We start from the raw sequence: 15,254 nt of genomic DNA on the forward strand, positions 1-15,254 counted from the left end.
TATACAAAAACAAAAGGATATTAAGAAGCTGTGCAAATACAGTTGTCTATTTAAATGCTAAATAACAGTAAATACTGTAGATAATGTATGTTGTTATCTACTGGTCAGAATTCATGAATTAGAAAATGTAAATAGGAAGACTAAGAATTAACACTTTATAAGGATCCAGGATGTCTCCTACTGAAATCAGCACTCGTGCATTGTAGATTCAGAACAATTTTTAATCACTTAACTTTAATCAAAATAAGCAAAAGTAATGATATGTTAGTCTTTATCATATGAATGAATCTCAGAAGTTCTGGTTTAGGATTATAGTTGAAGGTCTTAAGATTTCCTAAACTTGAGCTTAATTCTTAAAAACCATTTATAATATTTTAAAATTTTCAATGTTAATACTGAATAGTTAATATCCAATTGAATAGAGTATTTTTCATGTAATAATTCATTTAATATTATTCATTAGTATTTATAATGTGACTGGCACTGCTATAGGCTTGAGAGATATAATGGTGGACAAAATACACCAATGGAGTTCTGGTGAGGGCACATGAGTAGAATGAATACCATGTCAGCAATAGTCTGCAATGGAGAAAAATAAAGCAGGAAAGCAGGGCAGAAGTGCTGGGGGTAGGGTTTACAGTTTTAAATAGAGTGGTCAGGGAAGGCCTCTAGGAGAGGGTGATGTGGCAAAACCAGAAGGTGGTATGCGGGTGAGTCATGAGGAATATCATGCAGAGGCATAAGCAAGGGCAAAGGCCTCAGGAGGGCCAATTTGCAGAACACCAAGGAGGCAATGTGACTGCAGCACAGGTGCATTTATAATGTTAGAAACCAAGGCAGGATGCTTTGGACATGTGCTCCTTCATTTATCCATTATCTGGCTTCTAAATGGCAGTTAAACAAGGACATGCTAATATCCAACTCTGTGTCTCTCCAGAGCTTGTATCTCCCATTTGTATTTCATTTTGTCTTCTAATAGACATCTCAAACTTAACATGTCCCAAACAGAACTATCAATTAACAGAACTCCAGAGTTCCTCTTCCTACTCCTTTCCTACCTCATCAAATGGCGCTGAGTTGTTCAAACCAAAAATCTAGAAATCAATCTTCTTTTTCTCTTCCGTTCAACATCGAATCCATCAGCATTTCCTGTCAACTTTGTCTCCAATATGTCCTAAATAAGACTTCTATCCATTTCCTGGTGGTTTCCCTGGTCCAAGTCACCATAGCTTTTCCCTCTTAACTAGTCTCCTTGAAATTTCCAGTTACATTTAAAATAAAATCCAAACTCCTTGTTACCTTTGTCCACAAAGCACTACAAGACCTGGCCCAGTGCTAGCCTTCTTTTTGTTCCTTAAACATCAAGCTTATTTTTGCCTTAGAATCTTCACTTATGTGTTCCATCTGCATGGAACATTTTCCCCAAAAACCTTCTACAACTTCACTCAAGTCTCAGATCAGATGTAACCTCCAACGAGCTACTTAAAATAGCCCTTCTCATTTCCTATTATAGCCCTTTGTTTAATTCCCTCAGAGCTCTTACCACTTTCTAATAATTCCTTATTAATTTAATTGTTTTTGTCTTTCTTCCCTCAATAGAATTTAAACTTCATGAGAACAGGGTTTTTGTATGCTTGAGGCTTGGCTATATGCCAAGCATATAATACACAGCCAGTACAAATAGTAGGAACTCTAAAACTATTTTTTGAATTCATTAACCAACGCCTTGTACACAATAGAAATATTTCATTATAAAACAGAAAGGAAACTAAATGGAAGAAAAACGAATTGCTCCATAAAGAATAAACAGATTGAACTATTTGATTGAATCCTATGTATGTACCATACAATTTGAAGAATATCAAAGTATTATAATGCAGCACTTAGATCTAATTTGCCCATATTATACATATTAATGTACTCTGTATTTACTTGATAATTTCTGACTGGCAATGACAGTGATATGGTACAGTAGTACATTTAAGAGAGAATATCTGCAACTTCAAACATTTTTCTGTTTTATTGATTTTTGACTAGTGTTCAATGTCCCTTTTTAATGAAAAAGGGGCTACTTAACAAAAGAGCAGCCAATTTTCAATTATAAGATACAAAACAAACAAACAAGTGTGCCATTAATGTAAGACTGTGGACCAAAAGCCAATCTTAAATGATTTACATAATAAGACCAAGTACAGAAAGCATAGCACCCAGAACTTTCTGCTTTCTAGCTTCTTTTATAATATAATCATCACCTGTCTATTTGAAGGCATTTGATTTTTAAAATTCTTTTGTGAGAGAGAATATGAACATTCAATTACCAATTAGCATTCAGACTAAATATTAAATTTACATTTCCATACTCGGCTCATCTGATTTACTTTCCAGATCAAACATGAACAAGAAACAATTTTAATTTGTCAGATGGTTACTGAATACACCTAGCCATAAAACAAAGGGAGCATAATTGCTATAAATGCTTTGAAATCAGCTCCACAATGGTTAATTTAGAATCAACATCTGAATCTTTACCAAGTATTATAAGGCTTCAAAAAACAACTTTAATGTGGGGTGTCCCTGCCTTTCTCCTTTACTTTACTAAATGTCATTGATTACTGTGCTAGGTACTGGGTGTACTCAATTGAATCATATTTGGGGTTAACCATCAATGACACTATCTTTAAGTTGTTCAAGATTTTCTAGTATGTTTATAACTTTCACGAATGACAGTTTTCCATTTTCATTAGTTCCTTTATTTTTTATAGGATTATTTAGATCTGACTGAAAATTCCAAGGCCCAATTCATTATGCCCAGTATTCTCCCTTTACTTGAAGAAGAAAGTGTGATCTCCTTCTGAAGATGTGATACACAGCAGTTAGCATGAGATCTGTGTAATTTATAAATAAATTTATGACATTTATAATAATTCAATCTATAAAAAATGCTGACATTCTGTATAAGGTTTCTGTTTTCCCTTCAGTTTTATAGCTTTTATTGATTTCCACTACATCTAGTATTACATACAAAATTGATACCTATTTTCTCTAATTTCTATTGACTTTTTGTCCTATATAATTTAATAAGAGATAACACCTTATTTATAGGAATTCTAGAATTTGATATTCAGAGCCTACGTAGAAAGAGACTCAAGATTAAAATACAGTTTAAAAGGATGATATAGTAGGGCAAGACAGAAAACATGTCTTCTAGAAGATACACCTTCCTTGATTATTTCTTAGCTATGAGAGACATTTATGGGTTGCAGATGTTCCAAATATGAGACCAGGGCCTAGAACCTCATCTGACACTTAACCAGTAGCAGCAAGTATTTATTGGGTAATTTCTATGACTCAGGGACTGCTCTAAGAATTCTGCAAATGATAACTTTTGGGCCACTAATACCCTGCTAAAATGAAAATCTAAGGGTCTTTTCTTGGTCTTCTTTTGCCTTATATTTTAGTATCTGCCGAAGGCGTCTGACCACCTTTTAGCACCCATTTTTCTCCCTCCTTAGCCCTCTGTCGATCTCCATTTTACACCTTTTTGTTTGGAGGGCTCGTCTCAGTCTTGACCTCTTCTCTCTTATAGGGCTCTCACACCTGCCTTGGCTTTTTCCCTCATCTTAGGTCTGCTAAATATGATGGCTTTGTTGTCTTTACAGCACGATTAATGTGATAACTTTAAAGCGTCTCAGTACCCAATCCAGCTCCCTCTCCTGATTTACCTATCTTTGTGAATAGTATCGCCCTTCTTTAGGTAATTCAGAGTCAATTTTTTACTTTTTACTCTCTCTAGTGTCAAACCAGCAAATTTACTGATTCCCTCCACATACTGATGTAGTTCAGCTCCGGCTCTCACCACCTCATGCCCCGACCTGTCTGCTGAGTGGTTTCCACCTTTAGAAAATACTACATTTTAAAACTGTTTAAATCTGCCTCTTTTTTAACATCAAAATCTCAGGCACCTCAGAGGTTCTAATAACTTTCCTCTGAACTCCTACTGCATGCTCAAGAAGCATTACATTATGCATATCCCACCAGACCAGAAGATTTTGTTCAACTTTACTTTCTGAAGTTAATAAAAAAGGTATTAACAAATAGATGTTCAAAATTGTTCTACTATTTCCCATCACTTCTACAGAATAAAATCAACATTTGTTCATCTGTTATTCATTTGGTAATCCAATGGGTTCCCAGGCCATTTATTATTCTTCTATATTTTTACAGAAACTGTCGATTCAACCCAAAGTGGTTTATTCACTAGTCACTAACCAAACCATTTTTATATCTCCACATATTTTTAGCCAAAGTCCAGTACAAAATCTCACCACTTCCATGAGGCTTTTGTACCCTTTCTCAGCTTAGGATAATCTATGTTTCCACAAGACTTATTAGCACTTTATCCATGGCATTAATTTCATAATCAACAATTAAATGCAGTTTGGTTTCTCTTATATTGTGGCAGTTACTTGTTGCTTTACTCTTGTATTTTTTTTTAACATATTCATATTCTGTCTTCCCAACTGGACTATAAATTTCTTTCTTTCTTTTTTATTTATTTATTTATTTTTTGAGAGGGGGTCTCACTCTGTCCACCCAGGTTGGAGTGCAGTGGCACGATCACTGTTCACTGCAACCTCTGCCTCCCAGGCTCAAGTGATCCTCCCACATCAGTCTCCTGAGTAGCCAGGACCACAGGCTTGTGCCACCATGTCCAGCTAATTTTTTTGTATTTTTGGTAGAGATGGGGTTTCATCATGTTGCCCAGGCTGGTTTCAAACTCCTGAGCTCAAGTGATCCTCCCGCCTCAGCCTCCCAAAGTGTTGGGATCATAGGTGTGAATCATTGCACCAGGCCTGTAAAATTCCTAAAGGACGTTAACTTTAAAATCAGTTTTCTTACATAGTATTCAGCACAATATTTAAAGAATAATAGAAGTTTAATTTTTTTCAGAGGTCTAACTTTTGCATTTTATTTGGTGTTAAAGACCCTGTGAAACTACACAACCTCTTCTTTCATTCTTTAAAAAAAATTTTTTTAGAGATGAGGTCTCACTTGTGTTGCCTAGGCTAGAGTGCAGTGGCTTGGCAACAACTCACTGCAGCCTTGAGCAATTCTCCTGCCTCAGCCCCGAGAAGCTGAGACTACAGGTACAAACCACCACACCCAGCCATACACGACCTTTTCTAAATGAGTCGTTCATGCCACTCAGAAAATAGTATCAATTTTACATGAACTCAAAAGTTCTATGATAAAAATAACACTTTTTTTACTGGGCAGTAAGTATATACTTTGGTTTATTTCTTGCCATTGTTGACTACTACTTCTCTATAATTTACTTTTTTTGCTATTAAATTAACATATTATTCTAGCCACATAACAAAATTTGGAAAATAGGGAATAAAATAATCTATTTTCCTACTTTAACAAAACCATTATTACTCTTTGGCTCTGTTTCTTTCTAGTCTTCTCTTTTTTTTTAGACAAGTGAGCTGGGAGCCATTTAAACACTTCTCTTTGGTACAGACTTCTTGTCACTTACAGCATTTATTTAAGCATGTGCATTCTTTATCAACTGAACGGTAAATTTCTGGAATCATGCTGACTTCCTGGCTGTCAGTCACTTCCCTTGTTTTGGTTCAAAGGAAGTAGGTGGAAAGGAAGATGGAGGGCTGGATGCAATTCACAAACATATTCAAATGTACACTTTTCACAGGAAAAATGCATATTTTTTATATGTTAATATTCATATTTTTGGACCCAGCAGTCATTTTTGCCAATATTCAACTAAAAATACATGAACTTTTAAAAAGCCAATGTGTGATATTTATTAAAAGTGTACTATTAAAAAAGTTTACTGATAAACTACCCAAAGCTATTAAAAACAGGGAGCAATAGTTATGTTTCTTAACTTGACTGTGTCTTATAATCTGCACATCTTAAAAACACTAACATGCAAATGTTTATGTTTAGCAAAATTGTAAAAAATCCTCTAAGTAAAGCTACTAATAATTTTGTTAAAAGTAAGGCATTTTATGATATAAAACACACGATCATAAAAGATATAACTTTAATTTGGAGTTTTTAACCAGGGATTAAGGGGGTCAGAGAGATCTCTGCACTCCCTGAGAATTATATAGTACATATACACTTTTTTCCTAATGAGAGACTTGCAGATAGAGCTGTTATTAATCTAGCTAATCAAATTAGCCAGCAAATTCCAAAAAATAACGTCATGTGTTCTATCACTTGACTATTGGCATGAAAAACTGTAATGGCAACAGAAATTTACTTAAAATTAACATAATATTCAATATAACTAAAATATAGGACAACATAGAGATTCATGTTAAAATTTCCATGATATGACATTATCAAACCTCCTGGTTTAGCTGTGTCAGGATACATCCATATGACACTGAACAGTGACTTGATTTAGCTGCATTCAGAGCAGCAGAGGCAACAAGAACAAAAAACAGGTAAGTCCAAAGAATAGACTCAAACTACAATTTCAGATGAGGTTCCACTATGTTGCCCTGGATGGACTTGAACTCCTGAGCTCAAACAGTCCTAACAAGTAGCTCGGGCTACAGGCGAGAGCCACTGTACCCCGCTCAAACTCTAACTTCTTGTGCTCTTGCTATAAGCCTGTCACTGTGCTTTATTTACATTGTGCTATTCATAATAGCCTTTAGAGGTGGATATTATTGTCATTCCCATTTTATATATGAGGAAGCTGAGGTATCTGAACATGGTGATGTCTCATCTACATTTTGAGGAAAGCCTACGGTGGTTTATTGGCATAATGAAGGATCAGCGGAACAAGCACTGAACAGCTTTTAGGTGGGGCAGACCACTTTCCCATCTAATACAATTACTCTGACAAATGATAAAAAGAGCCACATATGCTTTGGAAGTTCCTGACCAATGTGAACTTGATTGTGCAGAATCTTATGGAAAACAGAAATTCATATGTCCTCTTTTGGGTAATTCATAATAGACATTACTCTGCTTTAAAATTAAGTTGTAAATAAAAATGGCTTTTAGTATTGGTTTTAAGAGCTCAGATTAACTCCTTCACTTCTATTTGTTCCGTATGTTGGATATACGTGAAGAATTTACGGTAATTAATACCTGGTATTCTCTAGAAAAAGTCTCAGTAGATTTTCTTGTTTTGCATATTACTTCTGCAAACAGTATTAAGCTATTTTTTAAACACTTCATAAATTTCTCCTTATTTCATTAAGGAATTGACATGTCACGTACAATATTATTATGGAATAGGCATCTTTTGAAGCTATAATAGCTCTGAAGACCCTGGAGTTATTTCCTGCTATGGGGAATTAATATAAATAGATCAGAAAGAGGGAGAGAATTGGAAAGGCAAAAGCCTTTTTTTTTTTTTTTTTTTTACCAAATCTTACCAAAGTCTGCAAATGCTGACTGTCCAACCATCATCATATTTTGAGGTTTTTCCAATATAGTACTGACAGAGAAGTTTCCATCCTGTTAAATGAAGAAAACTTTGAATTAGACCATCTTAACCCACTCATTTGTTAAGTGTAAAACAAAGCATTCTAACTGAACTGGGGAAATAAATAACTTCGTATTTTGTTGTATTGCACAAAAATTATTCCAATCTCCTGTTTTACTTTTATTTTGAAGCAAAGGAAACTCCTGTGAGTTGAAGAAGAAAATATGAATCTGGTATGCTTTCCTTGCTGTCGATTCTGGTATCTTTTATCAAATCATCATCATAATTTCAGAGAGTAGTAATTTCAAGTACTGTGGAAGGCTTCGGAAATATAAAGAATTATAAAACTAGTTCCTACCCTCAAAGAGCTTACAGTCCAGTTGGGAGATAGAATATAAGTCAGAAAAATAGGATTTCTGACGGTAACACATAATTAGTATGAGTACAAAGACATATTTTGCAGATTTTAAGGGAAGAAGATTCTGTTGGGAACAATTAAGAAAAGATATTGAAATGAGAGGAGAATTTCATTGATCCTTAAAGGGCCAATCCATCAACTCAAGTTTACGTATCAATGAGAAGGGAAGCAAAGGATTACAACAGCAGCCACGTGCTGACTGAGCAGAGGTGCCTAAGCTAAACAGAAAAGGAGAGCTTATTAGCGATCCTTTGTTTCACTCACTCTTTCCAAACAAAAACAGCACACATCTGATTACCAAAAATAATACGCCTTTCTTTAAATTATTGCCTTTCCCTTCTATAATTTTAGATTATTACACAAGAAAAAGAACTCAAAACAATGAATTTGAAATTCTGAGCTCTCAGGTTTGTACAGAGTTCTTCTTATTACTGACCTCTCTATTTTCTGTTTGAGATACTGACTCTGATTCCTACACACTGTATACAGGATATCTGTATACTTTAAAATGAGTTTTTCCTTCTTTGCTCCTTTAAGGATACTGTAGATCTGTGTGAGTGAAAAAATGAGCACTGGTTTTCTCCCTTATGCTCTCACACAAGAATCAACAGACATAAGACTTCTGTGACTAAATGTGGGGGATTTCTCCCCACCATAAACAAGCAATCATTTCTGCAGTGGATACCACCTGGCTGTCCTCTAATTCCACAGGTTGAGGGCTCAGTCCCTCAAATTACCCTAGACACCAGTCTGAAGTTTGGACCTCCAGTATTTCTGCCTGACCAGCTTCAAGTTGGGACTCACACCACCCCCTCTTTGGATTCACAGCTGGAGTGGCTTGCAGAACTCTGGGAAACATGTTTACTGAGTTATTATAGAGGATATTACAAAGGACACAGATGAAGAGATGAGTAGGGTGAGGTACGGAAGGGTCACAGAGCTTCCATGCCCTCTCTGGGCACTCCACCTTCCATGAACTTCCACCTGCTCAGCTATCAGGAAGCTCTCAGAACCTAGTTCTTTTAGGTTTTTATGATGGCTTCATTAGGTAGGCATGATTGGTTAAACTGCTGGCCATTGGTGATTACTTTAACCTTCAGACTCTCCCCCATTCCTGGAGGTTGTGGGAAGGGCTAAAAGTCCCAATCCTCTAATCATGTCTTGGTCATTCTGGTGACCAGCCACATTCTGAAGTTATTTTGGGGTTGTCATCCACCAGTCAACTCATTAGCATACAAAAAGACATCCCTTTGGAGATTCTAGGTCTTTCAGAAGTTCTATGTTAGGAAATGGGGACTAATGCCAAATTTGTATTTCATAACATCACAATCTGCAAGTCGGTTTCTTAAGAAATCACTGCTGATCTTTATAGAGAAATGCACTGCTGTAACAAAAGCACAAAACCCAAATGCTTGAGGACCATGAGTAAGGAAATAAGATTTTTCACGTGACAAGCAATGTTCCAACCACTTTAACACTCCATTGTCCCTGTGCAGAAACATGTTTCCCCTCCCATTATTAAAGCATTTGATGTATTTTTCAATGATTTTCTATAGACATCTTATTTAGTAAGGGTATTAAGCCTTAGGCTTTCCCTCCAGTCTTACCTAGAACCCGAAATTGCACTAGAGATGTGTGAAAGTTGCCAAATCCCTAGCTGAAGTGTCAAGTGCTTTTGCATTTTAGAAAGATCACAGCATTGGCCCAGCGCGGTGGCTCATGCCTGTAATCCCAGCACTTTGGGAGGCCGAGGCGGGCGGATCATGAGGTCAGGAGATCAAGACCATCCTGGCTAACATGGTGAAACCCCATCTCTATTAAAAATACAAAAAATTAGCCGGGCATGTTGGCAGGTGTCTGTAGTCCCAGATACTCAGGAGGCTGAGGCAGAAGAATGGTGTGAATCCAGAAGGCGGAGCTTGCAGTAAGCCAAGATCACACACTGCACTCCAGCCTGGGTGACAGAGCGAGACTCTGTCTCAAAAAAAAAAAAAGATCACAGCTTGGCTGGGCATGGTGGCTCACACCTGCAATCCCAGCACTTTGGGAGGCCGAGGCAGGCAGATCACTTGAGGTTAGGAGATCGAGACCAGCCTGGCCAACATGATGAAACCCCGTCTCTACTAAAAATACAAAAAAAATTAGCTGGGTATGGTGCACACCTGTAATCCCAGCTACTAGGGAGGTTGAGGCAGGAGAATCACGTGAACCTGGGAGGTGGAGTGAGCAAGTGAGCCAAGACTGAGTCACTGTACTCCAGCCTGGGTGACAGAGCAAGACTCCACCTCACACACACAAAAAAATAATAAAAAAAATAAAGATCACAGCATCCAGCATTGTGTAGAGTGGATAGAATGTTTCATAAATGAATGGAAAAATCTCTCTTAAAATATATCAGCCTTCTATGAGATAAAGCTGAATATCAACTCAATATACTAACTGAAGTGAACAAATTACCCCACTGAAGGTCTATGAATTTTGGTAAATATTTCTAGAAATATATAGATATAACCTCATGATTTATCTCCATCAAGAAATATTGAAGTAACAGCCTTCCATGTCTTCTAAAATGCCACTTTCACACTGAGCATCAATAGAAGAGCAATGCCCACTTCCAACTGCTGGAGGAAAATATATTCTGGCCATAGTGAGAGTAAGCAGAACACATTATACATGTGACAGAGTTGGGGGAAAAGACAACACTTCATTAGACAACTTTTCCATTATTATTATCATCACTTGTTCTTTACTTTGCTTAGCAGTATAAACATATATAACTTCATTTCCATTCAGATTACTTACATATTTAATATGTAATGAAATGATTTAATAAACTGCATCATCAATATATTTTATCTCAATAGATAATACATTTTAAAGTGCAGCATAACTACACTCATTTTCAAAGATGAAGCTGCTCGGTAGCTATTAATGAAGGAGGAGAAACATGATCAATACTGTTTTTCATTTTGAACATATTCTGGGAGAACAGTCTGGTGCAAAGAACACTAGAATTGGAGTAAGGTGAGGTGGGTTCCAGTCCTTTTTCATTGAAAAGTTATGTCACTTTGGGACAGCCACTCACTGTTCTAGGCTTCAGTTCTTCAGTTGTTAGAAGGGATTAAATGTACTGTCTACTTGCAGGGTTCTGGAGAGGTCAAATGGAATGAAAGATAACAGTATTCTGCAAAATGCAATGTATCAGGCACCTATATGGTACTGTCATAATGGCAGTCCTGTGCTTATGATCTGCAAGTACTTTTTTCACAGGCTGCCATTTGGTACTCATTTACTCCATGGTCTAACTCTCTTTTTTACTTTTGGATTGGAATCTCCACCTATTTGTATATTTATGTTCTTTAGTATGAGAGTAATTTTGCTATGAAACAAACAATACTACTTTTTTTTACACTGTATTGTTTTTTAAAAACTGATAAATAATAATTATACATACTCATGGGGCACACAGTGATGTTTTGGTACTTGTAATGTATAGTGATTGGATCAGGGTTTTTAGCATATCTATCATCTCAAACATTTATCATTTCTTCCTATTCAAAATATTCAATATCCTCCTTTTTTTTTTTTTTTTTTTTGAGATGGAGTCTTGCTGTGTGGCCCAGGCTGGAGTGCAGTGGTGCGATCTTGGCTCACTGCAAGCTCCACTTCCCAGGTTCATGCCATTCTCCTGCTTCAGCCTCCCGAGTAGCTGGGACTACACACACCTGCCACCACTCCTGGCTAATTTTTTTGTGTTTTTAGTAGGGACGGGGTTTCACCGTGTTAGCCAGCATGGTCTTAATCTCCTGACCTTGTGATCCGCCCGCCTTGGCCTCCCAAAGTGCTGGGATTACAGGCGTTAGCTACCGCGCCTGGCCTCAATATCCTCCTTCTAATAGCAGCAGGAGGCAGACAAATTCCTAGGCAGATAGGGATGGGTCCCGGTGAAACCCGACCTTGAAACCAAAGAAAAATTAAAGCCTGAAACCAAGTAGCCAGTTCCGGGTAAAGTCCCCGACCAGAGTGAGAACTTCCTCGATGCCTCTTAGACAATAAAATGGTGCTTTTCCCAGGCCGCCATGGACCAATCCACATGCACTCCCCCATTTTGAGCCCATAAAACCCCCAGACTCAGCCACACGTGGGGATTCCCTGCCTTCGGGTAGGGGCTGCCCACTTCAGGTCCCCTGTCCACTGAGAGCTATGCTGTTGCTAAATAAAACTCTTCTCCACCTTGCTCAATCTCTGGTTGTCCACTGTAACACCCCCTTTAGGGCCCTGCATTTGCTGGTACCTCCAAGTTTTTAGGTGCCACTGTGCTCCCGTTGTCCAAACTCTGGTGCCTAAGTCAGAAGCTGCTTGTAGTATGCCTGGTTGAGCCTCAGTCTTGCATGGAGTTGGCGCCTGGAGCAGCTGCCCTGCACTTGCTTGCTTATACACCCCTCATCATGCAGTGCCTGGCTTGCCCACAGTGGGTGTGAGATTAGAACTGGTAGCGCGAGCCAAACACAGCCTGCTGGGTCGAGAGGGCAGAGCCAGCCCAGTGGTTGTAAGTGAAACTTGAGCAGAGGCCCCACCAGTGGTGGAGGTCTCTAGCTGGCGAAGTGGCACTGAAAAAATCTTGTGTTAATTCCAGTTATTTGAAACTATATATTATTGTTAACCACAGTCATCCTGTCAACTGCAGTGCTATGGAACACTAGACATTATTCCTAGTTAGCTGCAATTTTGTATCCTTTGACTGCAGCATTTTTTACTGTGATGTTCTTACCGATCTGCACTGTTTCCCTGCAATCCAAAATTCAACGAACTCACTAGGGGCTCTGTTGCAGCCATCTCTTTACCTTTTCTTTTCTGAGTTGGTTTCTGGAATTGTTGTGTACTAATTTCAATGACTTAAGGGTAGAAGGTTTAGAAACAGATTTCCTAGTTCAACTCTCAGCTCCACTGTTTGCTAGCCATGAGGCAGGAATAAGTTAGTCCTTCTCTAAGCATTCCTTGACTTATTAAAAAATGTATTTTTACAAGGATTTTGTGAGGATTAAGGAGATAATACATACAAAATGCTCAGTATAGTGCCTAGCACACAGCATGCATTTAATGTTAGTAATAGTAGTAGGAACACTAGTAATAATGCTGTTACTATTGCTACCACAACTACCAAAACCACTGAAGCAGCTAACCCACACCTGTTGACAAGGAGACTTTCTGCCATTTTCTACTTGAATTCCAACCAAAAGTGTCATGTGGTAGCAAGTAGCCTTTCATGGATGACTACCAATGCTCTGGCTTTCATGTTTAATATTTAATGTTAAAACTGCCATATTTATAAAGGTAAAAACTGACCATGAAGCAGTACGTAATGACGACTGCATGCCCCTATCTTTATTTATGTAAAGCAGTGGTTCTCAACGGAGGCAATTTTAGTCCCCTGAGAACATCTGGCAATGTCTGCAGACATTTTTGATTGTCACAACTGGGAGGTGGTTACTATGAACTAGTGAGAAGAGGTCAGGGACACTGCTAAACAATTGACAGTGAACAAGACAGTTCTTCACAGAAAGAATTATCTGGCTCAAAATGGTGATGTGACAAGGCTGAAAAATTCTGACATAAAGGGTGTCCAAGGATCTGGTTTTGCCATTCTTTTTTTTTTTTTGAGATGGAGTCTTGCTCTTTCACCCAGGTTGGAGTGCAGTGGTGCGATATTGGCTCACTGCAAGCTCTGCCTCCTGCGTTCACGCCATTCTCCTGCCTCAGCCCCCCAGTAGCTGGGACTACAGGCGCCTGCCATCGCATCCAGCTAATTTTTTATATTTTTAGTAGAGACGGGGTTTCACCGTGTTAGCCAGGATGGTCTCTGGTTTTGCCATTCTTAACTCTTCCTCCACGACACTTACCTACTTTCTTCCTTGAGTTCTGTTCCTACATTTCTAACCACTTCCTTGACATGTCTCTGTTTTTTGCTTTTTAAAAAAATTTTTTAATATAGAGATGAGGTCTTGCTCTGTCGCTCAGGCTGGAGTGCAGTGGTGCAATCATAGCTCACTGCAGCCTCAAACTCTTGGGCTCAAGCAATCCTCCTGCCTCAGCCTCCTGATTAGTTGGGAGACATATCTCTATTCTAAAATAATTTTCTTCCTGCCCCAAATTAGTTACTTCTTTTATCTTTTCTATGTCTCTCTTTTTTTTATTTTTTATTTTTTGAGATGGAGTCTTGCTCTGTTTCCCAGGCTGGGGTGCAGTGGCATGATCTCACTGCAACCTCTGCCTCCCGGGTTCAAGTGATTCATCTGCCTCAGCCTCCCAAGTAGCTGGGACTACAGGCATGTGCCATCACACCTAGCTAATTTTTGTATTTTTAGTAGAGATGGGATTTCACCAGCTGGCCAGCCTGGTCTTAAACTCCCAACCTCCAATGATCTGCCTGCCTCAGCCTCCCAAAGTACTGGGATTACAGGTGTGAGCTACTGTGCCTGGCCTCTATTTCTCTTATTGCTCACCAGAAGAAAACACAAGTAAGCACTGTGTTAATGGTCATCCTGTATTCTCAGATCTAACCCTTCTTGTCTATTCCCAACATTTCCTTCTTTAATCATTCATCTCTTTCCCAGGTTATTATAAATTCCTCCTAAATTTATTATAAACTTTAATCTCCCTACCTCCAGATGTTGCATGCTAACCTATCTGATATACAGTGGCCAATTTAATTGCAATAATGAAGGTTCTATTCATCTCACCCTCAGTCCTAAAACAATAGCTTCTCAGTAGATTTTTAAGAGATCAAATTACTTAGTTTAGAAATCAAAGCTCTTGCTGATCTTGTATAAACCAATTTTTCTAGTCTTACATTTCAATATCTCTTTCATGTTCTGGCCTAAACCAGCCACTTTATACCATCTGGATGTGTCCTTTGTCTCCTGTGCAATTCCTTGCCTGCCTTTTCCTCTTTCTTTCTCACTTCCAAATCACTAAAATCCTTTAATTCATACTAGCCATGTTGAATACTACATCTTTTTTTTTTTCCTTTCGAGACAGAGTTTTGCTCTTGTCGCCCAGGCTGGAGTGCAGTGGTGCAATCTCGGCTCACTGCAACCTCCACCTCCTGGGATCAAGTGATTCTCCTGCCTCAGCCTCCGAATAGCTGGAACTACAAGCGTGCACCACTATACCAGGCTAATTTTGTATTTTTAGTAGAGACGGGGTTTCACCATGTTGGCAAGGCTGGTCTTGAACTCCTGACCTCAGGTGATCTGGCTGCCTCAGTCTCCCAAAGTGATGGGATTACAGGTGTCAGCCACCACTCCTGGCCTAAATACCACGTCTTTCTTGAGGCATTCACTGATAATTCTGGAACCAGATAGA

At 38.4% G+C, this 15,254-nt stretch overlaps 1 protein-coding gene across 2 annotated transcripts in view; it reads right to left on the bottom strand.

Moving 5' to 3' along the window:
• ITFG1 (integrin alpha FG-GAP repeat containing 1) overlaps nt 1–15,254 on the bottom strand; it is a 305,320-nt gene that overhangs the window by 196,557 nt on the left and 93,509 nt on the right. For both annotated transcript variants that reach the window (XM_055233174.2, XM_063611898.1), the window contains exon 8: nt 7,422–7,503. In XM_055233174.2, coding sequence (XP_055089149.1) covers nt 7,422–7,503 — 82 coding nt within the window. The remainder of the gene's footprint in view (nt 1–7,421; nt 7,504–15,254) is intronic.

Source organism: Symphalangus syndactylus, chromosome 11, assembly GCF_028878055.3.
Source record: "Symphalangus syndactylus isolate Jambi chromosome 11, NHGRI_mSymSyn1-v2.1_pri, whole genome shotgun sequence".
NCBI classification, from domain to species: Eukaryota; Metazoa; Chordata; class Mammalia; order Primates; family Hylobatidae; genus Symphalangus; species Symphalangus syndactylus.